General features: G+C 40.7%; 1 protein-coding gene across 1 annotated transcript in view; it reads right to left on the bottom strand.

Annotated features, from left to right (window-relative positions):
- The window catches only part of LOC111980003 (roundabout homolog 1), a 274583-nt gene that overhangs the window by 233304 nt on the left and 33063 nt on the right, over nucleotides 1-8216 (bottom strand). Inside the window, exon 2 of the mRNA XM_070449749.1 lies at nucleotides 3000-3086. Coding sequence (XP_070305850.1) covers nucleotides 3000-3086 — 87 coding nt within the window. The remainder of the gene's footprint in view (nucleotides 1-2999; nucleotides 3087-8216) is intronic.

Genomic DNA, 8216 nt, shown 5'->3' with positions numbered 1-8216 from the left:
TGTATTCCTTGTTCACCCATGACTGCGTGGCCAAACACAACTCCAACACCATCATTGAGTTTGCTGACGACACAAAAGTGATAGGCCTGATCACAGACAACAATGAGACAGCCTATAGGGAGGAGGTCGGAGAACTGGCAGTGTGGTGCTAGGACAACAACCTCTCCCTCAATGTGAGCAAGACAAAGGAGCTRATCGTGGACTACAGGAAAAGGTGGGCCGAACAGRCCCCCATTAACATCRACGGGGYTGTAGTGGAGCRGGTCAAGAGTTTCMWGTTCCTTGGTGTCCACATSACCAACAAACTAWCATGGTCSAAACAYACCAAGACAGTCGTGAAGAGGGCACAACAAAACCTTTCCCCCCTCAGGAGACTGAAAAGATTTGGCATGGGTCCCCAGATCCTCAAAAGGTTCCACAGCTGCACYACTGAGAGCATCCTGACCGGTTGCATCAACGCCTGGTATGGCAACTGCTCGGCATCTGACCGTTAGAAGCTATAGAGGGTAGTGCGAACGGCTCAGTACATCACTGGGSCCAAGCTCCCTGCCATCCATATATATATATAAAATGGGTAAGAGTTTTAAGAGGTATTTATTGAAGATRCGATATGCAGAAATCGCTCCGCCATTTCCTGGTTGCTAAAATTGTAATAGTCCACTTAATTTCAGTTTAAGTGACAAAACAAGCAGTCATTGTGTAGAGAACCGCTGTGAAATATATGTTCCACAACCAAAAATATTTCAGCTGTTTGAAGCTGGTGTACAAAAGTGAAAGTAAAAGAAGCAAAAATGAACCTTAAGAATGGGAAGCATAGAAATAGCATACATAGAACAGATCTACYGCTTTTTAGACTTGCTTTCAATGAGAATGACAGATCTATAACTAAATGTTTATGTCAATTTGGTCTGATCACCAAAAAGTTCCATATTGCAGCTATAATATAGTAATTTATTTAAAGATTTTCATATTTGTATTTTAGAGTTAATTTAGTAACAGTAACATTTAACACTAAAATTGCATTATTGGAGAAATAAAGAGATTGAGACAGAGAGAGAGGAAGAAAGAGAGAGACTGATAGAATGAAACAGAATATCTTAAATAAATAAGCATGCCCCATTCAAAAAATGTAGATCTAAGGACATATATAGCCCTTGGTTCACTCCAGACCTGACTGCCCTTGACCARCACAAAAACATCCTGTGGTATACTGCATTAGCATCGAATAGCCCCCATGATATGCAACTTTTCAGGTAAGTTAGGAACCAATATAAACAGGCAGTTAAGAAAGCAAAGGCTAGTTTTTTCAAACAGAAATTTGCATCCTGTAGCACAAACTCCAAAAAGTTCTGGGACACTGTAAAGTCCATGGARRATAAGAACACCCCCTCCCAGCTGCCCACTGCACTGAGGMTAGGAAACACAAATCTACGATAATTGAGAATTTCAATAAGCATTTTTCTACGGCTGGCCATGCTTTCCACCTGGCTACCCCTACCCCGGTCAACAGCTCTGCACCCCCCACAGCAACTTGCCCAAGTCTCCCTCATTTCTCCTTCACCCAAATCCAGACAGCTGATGTTCTGAAAGAACTGCAAAATCTGTACCCCTACAAATCAGCTGGGCTAGACCATCTGGACCCTCTCTTTCTAAAATTATCCGCCGCAATTGTTGCAACCCCTAATACTAGCCTGTTGCATCCCAGTATCTCTACTTGCACATTCATCTTCTGCACATCTATCACTCCAGTGTGTAATTGCTAAATTGTAATTATTTCGCCACTATGGCCTATTTATTGCCTTACCTCCCTAATCTTACTACATTTGCACACACTGTATATAGATTTTTCTATTTGTTATTGACTGTACGTTTGTTTGTCCCATGTGTAACTCTGTGTTGTTGTTTGTGTCGCACTGCTTTGCTCTATCTTGGCCAGGTCGCAGTTGTAAATGAGAACTTGTTCTCAACTGGCCTACCTGGTTAAATAAAGGTGAAATTAAAAAAAAATTAAAAAAGAGAGTGAGAGAGAGAGAAACAGTAAATCTCAGTAAGACAGAAATAATGTGTTCCAAATTTACATACCTCGGCCTAAACATCAGCGCTTCAGTTAACTCCACAAAGCTGTGAACGACTGAGAGACAAGGCAAGAAGGCCTTCTATGCCATCAAAAGGAACATAAAATTCGACATACCAATAGGATAGGCTAAAAATACTTGAATCAGTTATATAACCCATTGCCCTTTAAGGTTGTGAGGTCTGGGATCCGTCATCAACCAAGTATTCACTTAATGGGACAAACACCAAATTGAAACTCTGCAGGCAGGATCTGCAAAAATACCTCCATGTACAATGTAAAACACCAAATAATGCATGCAGAGCAGAATTAGGCCTACCCGCTAGTAATAAAATCCAGAAAAGAGCCGTTAAATTTCACAACCACCTAAAAGAAACGATTCGCAAACCTTCCATAACAAAACCATCACCTACAGAGACATTTACCTGGAGAAGAGCCCCCTAAGCAAGCTGGTCCTGGGGCTCTGTTCAAAAACACAAACAGACCCCACAGAGCCCCAGGACAGCAACACAATTAGACCCAAAAATTTCATGAAAAAATACAAATATAATTACTTGATACATTGGAAATAATTTACAAAAAAACAGAGCAAACTAGAATGCTATTTGGCACTAAACAGAAAGTACACAGTGGCAGAATACTGGACTACTGTGACTGACCCAAGATTAAGGACAGACTCAGTGAACATAGCCTTGCTATTGAGAAAGGCTGCCAAAGGCAAACCTGGCTCTCAAGAGAAATCAGGCTACGTGCACTCTGCCCACAAATGAGGTGGAAAATGAGCTGCACTTCTTCATTTCCTGACAAATGTATGACCATATTATGTAAGTCGCTCTGGATAAGAGCGTCTGCTAAATGACTTAAATGTAAATGTAAAATATTAGACATAAAGACAGAGACAGAGACACAGATATCCTTACAGTACCTGTATAGCCCAGAGAGTTGTCATCCTCATGTTCAGACGAGGGGGTGGGGGCAGCATTTTCACTGGCCTTATCCTTGGTGTCTGTATCTGCAGACAAAAACACAAATAGTTGATTACACTATAAGAAACCCCCTCACTCTCTCACAGTCKAACACCTTATTGGCATAGCAGAGATCATTGCCCAGATTCTACCCTGCTTCCCTAAAACGTTTGCTTAAATCTGAGGTAGAAAATTAACCTGCAAAAGAGTAACAGGCATAAAGTAACTGAGCCTGAAATCCATAGAAATAGGCGATAGAAAGAGGGAAAGTGAAATATAAAACATAAGCCTTCATATCAGACATCTCAGTGCAATCTCACATCACTGGGCACACACAATGTTGGAGGACTTCTTGCTGTGAGAAAGATATCAACACCTGAAACTTGATATCCTGTCTCTCCTAAAATACACAGCAGTAAAGTCATCCTGCTGAGCTTTCAACAGAACAAGGCATGCCTGACAGCAATCTAATTTTTCCAATTCAAACCTCAGTGTATAGTATTGAATTATATTTTATTTGAGAGAAGCCAGAGGATTCTTTCATTCTAAATTACAGTGCTTGACTTGGGCAAAAGCTCACCGGAGCTGAACTACCAGCACGTCAAATGTTCTACTGCTTGAGCGCCTGTTTCTCATATAGAATATTAGCTTACAAGTATTGTGGAGCTCCTGCACCTAMATATAAGCAGTACTGGTACCCCAAATGAGCACTGAAATTTCAGTCCAAGTCCAAAATATAGTCATATCCAGATAATAAACTGTGATTATTTTCACTGCATTACTTCGTAATAGTTGTGGCAGTTTTAATTGTAATGGTTATAATGCTATAGTATTGTAATGTGCCATTATTGGATTCCTTTATGTTTTGTCTTCTGACAGTACTTCTGAGAGGTGGTCTGTATTTCCAGGAAATACTGCGCTGACTCAGTGGATAATCTAAAGTGTACTGAAGGAGTATGTTTATCCAAAAATAGCAGCCAAGTTCCTCTATTTCCCTTAATGTTTATCTTGGGTCATTAGATGCGTACTGTCACAAAGACAAAGGAAGAATTGACACATTTTTCAGGAATGCATCCAGCGAGTAGCATGGAAATGACCTGACCAAACTGAGCAGAATGGTGAAGATTGAGTGCATGCCATATGACTAGCACAACACAATATCTTATTATGTGGGCAATTTCCCCCACAACATTCAATTATACATTTTTTCATGAGCTGTTGTTCTTGGGCAATATCCTMTGAAAGCTTGCAGAAAATCCATGACTTAGAAATGGCTGAGAACTCCAATAGCTGACCAGGATACAGACCTCAATGAAAGCCAGCCTAGAGTCAGTCTTCTGCACCGTACCATTAGTCTTTATCTCCTTCTGGTTGTTACTGTGTGCCAGTAGGAAAACACTGAAAGTAAATCCAGAATTTGGTCAAGAGAGGACATAAGTTACCCTTCAATACCTCAACACTTTTATTTGACCAGATAAGTGTATTGAGGACACCTCATTCAATCGAAAAGGTTGTCCTTTTCAAACAATGACTGATCAGTTCTGGATGTGAATGTAGTTGGCACCTTGCCATCTCATCACAACTCCCAGACCACCACCAAGACAGTAATCAGCTCCAAGCATTACTCATCTAAGAAGACAACAGAGGGGATTTCTGTGAATATGCTCAGGTAATTATATGGTGAAGATTGAGCTGACACTAATCCCTCTCACCTGGTTCCTGATCCGGAGTTCATCTCTGACTCACACCTGAATCACGTCACAATGTCAGCACGGACCTGCTAGAGTGGTATCAGTCAATAACTGCTATCACTTATTGTAATATTAGGAAAAACAGGACTCAGGACCTCACTGCTGAGAGTTCACTCTCATATACATCTATTTCTTACAGTAGTGTTACAGTAGTGTTATACTTGACTCGTTATCCGAGGGGTCTGCCCAGATCTCAAGCTTAATACTTAAAGTGATTACATGGGCTGAGGTTTTTCCAACAGAAGTGTGTGTGTAATTTTGCAAATATACTATAACTGAGTAATTTAAGTCAYTGTTATCTCTCTTTATCAGCCCTGATAACCAAGGTGTGATTGATAGCCGTGCTCTGTTCACTCAGTCCCTGCAATGCAGGACASGTTATCTGTGAGGTCCAGTTTGTCATATTGACCTCCCAATCAGCAAAACACCAGACAAGCTGAAACAAAAGCAATGCAGATAAAACAGAGAGGAAGGTGGGGAAAGGAAATTGCTAATATCAATTAGATCACGAATAAGGAATTTGCAAGACAATGGTGTTTTACTATACAGTACCAGTCAAAAGTTTGCACACACCTATTGCACACACCATTCAAGGGTTTTTCTTTATTTTTACTATTTTCTACATTGTAGAATAATAGTGAAGACATCAAAACTATGAATCATGTAGTAATCAAAAAAGTGTTCAACAAATCAAAATACATTTTATATTTCCGATTCTTCAAAGTAGCCACCCTTTGCCTTGATGACAGCTTTGCACACTCTTGGCATTCTTTCAAGCAGCTTCATGAGGAACAGTAGTCACCTGGAATGCATTTCAATTAACAGGTGTGCCTTGATAAAAGTACATTTGTGGAATTTATTTCCATCCTAATGTGTTTGAGCGTGTGTGGGTCGTTCCCGAGATATTACAGATAGTCTGTCTCTTACAGTAGCACAGTAGTTTCAGTCAGCAGTGTCCCTGTGCTCTGGAAGCATTCCCAGCCCATTTGGACTAGTTTTCTCAGCTGTTGGTTGCCATCTCTGTGGAATGTTGAGGAGAATTCACCACCTAACACACTGTATAATCTCCAGCTTCACCTTAGTCATACTACCCACTGGTACCCTCTGTTCAATAGAAGCGTATACTAGAGCATTGTCTCTCTGTTGCATAGATAGAGTATCTCCTTGAGAATGCATTTCCAGTTCTATAGTGCTTCTCATAGACCAAAAATGCTTGGTTTTACAAATAGAGATACAATTGATGAAAGCACATTCCTGTGATGACTTCCACATGAACACTGAGACAGATCACACTGATCCTTTTTAAAGATTTATTGCATTTCACAGTTATGACTTTCTCCTGGAGAAGCTGCGTCCTATCCAGTGAACATTTATCAAATGACAAGGGATTTAAGGTGAATTATGTGGTGCAACTAAGATGTACGCATCATTGTCTGCACCTTATAATATCATCTTTCTTAATGTGGAGAGAGACGAGTAAAGTCATGTTTGGCTCTCGTGGAGAGAGGAAGGAGAGAGGTTTTGCACAACAGAGGGTTATGAGGTGAAGTGAAGTGGACCAATCCAAGCAGGCTTAGGTTTAGGATTAGAGGTTAGACAGGGATGCAGTTCTAACCTCAAACTCCATAGAGTTGTTTTTATGTAAATCTGTGTATGTGTTTTAAGATGATCTCTCTTCTAACAGAAGGGTGGAAGAATGAAGAAACTGTGTTCAAAACGAGCACCCTACAGTACCAGTCAAAAGTTGGACACACCTACTCATTCAAGGGTTTTTCTTATTTTTACTAATTTCTACATTATAGAATAATAGTGAAGACATGAAAACTAAGAAATAACAACAATGGAATCATGTAGTAACCAAAAAAGTGTTAAACAATATATTTTATATTTTAGGGTCTTCAAAGTAGCCACCCTGTGCCTTGATGACATTTTTGCACACTCTCAGCATTCTCTCAACCAGCTTCACCTGGAATGCTTTTCCAACAGTCTTGAAGGAGTTCCCACATATGCTGAGCACTTGTTGGCTGTTTTTCCTTCACTCTGCAGTCCAGCTCATCCCAAACCATCTCAATTGGGTTGAGGTCGAGTGATTGTGGAGGCCAGGTCATCTGATGCAGCATCCATCACTCTCCTTCTTGTTTAAATAGCCCTTAACCAGCCTGGAGGTGTGTTGGTTCATTGTCCGTTGAAAAACAAATGATAGTCCCACTAGTGCAAACCAGATGGGATTGCGTATCACTGCAGAATGCTGTGGTAGCCACGCTGGTTAAGTGTGCCTAGAATTCTAAAATAAATCACTGACAGTGTCACCGCAAAGCACCCCCACACCATCACACCTCCTCCTCATGCTTCATAGTGGGAACCACACATGCGGAATCATGTTCACCACTCTGCATCTCACAAAGACAAGTGGTTGGAACCAAAATATCACTGCTCGTGTTTCTTGGCCCAAGCAAGTCTCTTCATCTTATTGGTGTCCTTTAGTAGGGGTTTCTTTTCAACAATGTGACCATGAAGGCCTGATTCACGCAGTCTCCTCTGAAAAGTTGATGTTGAGATGTTCTTGTTACTTGAACTCTGTGAGCATTTATTTGGGCTTTAATTTCTGAGGCTGGTAACTCTAATGAACTTATCATCTGCAGCAGAGGTAATCTGGGTCTTCCTTTCCCGTGGCGGTCTCATGAGAGCCAGTTTCATCAGAGCGCTTGATGGTTTTTGTGACTGCACTTTAAGAAACTTTCAAAGTTGCGTATTGACTGACCTTCATGTCTTAAAGTAATGATGGACTGTCATTTCTCTTTGCTTATTTGAGCTGTCTTCCTTAATATGGACTTGGTCTTTTACCAAACTCTTCTTTATACCACCCTACCTTGTCACAAACAACTGATTGGCTCAAACACATTAGGATGTGCGTGTATGCAAGTTCATGTTTGCCTATGTAAGCATTTCTGTCATTTTAATGTGTGTTTGTGTGTGTTTGTGTACATGTGTGTGTGTGTATTTGTGGTAAACCTCTTGTTCTAAATAAACCAGGGAAGTAGTATGGTTGTGGGTGAACCAGCATTTTCCTGAGATCATGCTGGAGCTACTGTGGGCTAATAAAGTCTTTGCTGTAACATTTTCAGAAGAGCAATGTGCCGAGGGAGAGCAGAGAAAGAAAAGAAAAATCTGGACGAGTATGTGTGTTGTTTTGTGTGTGTGTGGTAAAACTGTATGGTCAATGGTCAACATCCTCAATCATGAACATCAGAGCCCTTTTGCATGCAGCATCACACAGCTATACACAACCACTAAAGCAAACTGAAAACACAGTCGTCGTCCCGAGATTTACAGATAGTCCTGTCTCTTACAGTAGCTACAGTAGTTTTACCCAAATAAGGCTATCTTCTGTATACCACCACTACCTTGTTACAACACAACGGATTG

The sequence above is a fragment of the Salvelinus sp. IW2-2015 genome, linkage group LG20 (genome assembly GCF_002910315.2).
Source record: "Salvelinus sp. IW2-2015 linkage group LG20, ASM291031v2, whole genome shotgun sequence".
Lineage (NCBI taxonomy): Eukaryota > Metazoa > Chordata > Actinopteri > Salmoniformes > Salmonidae > Salvelinus > Salvelinus sp. IW2-2015.
The sequence above is the reverse complement of the archived record's forward strand: the minus strand, read 5'-3'. Positions and strand labels throughout refer to the sequence as shown.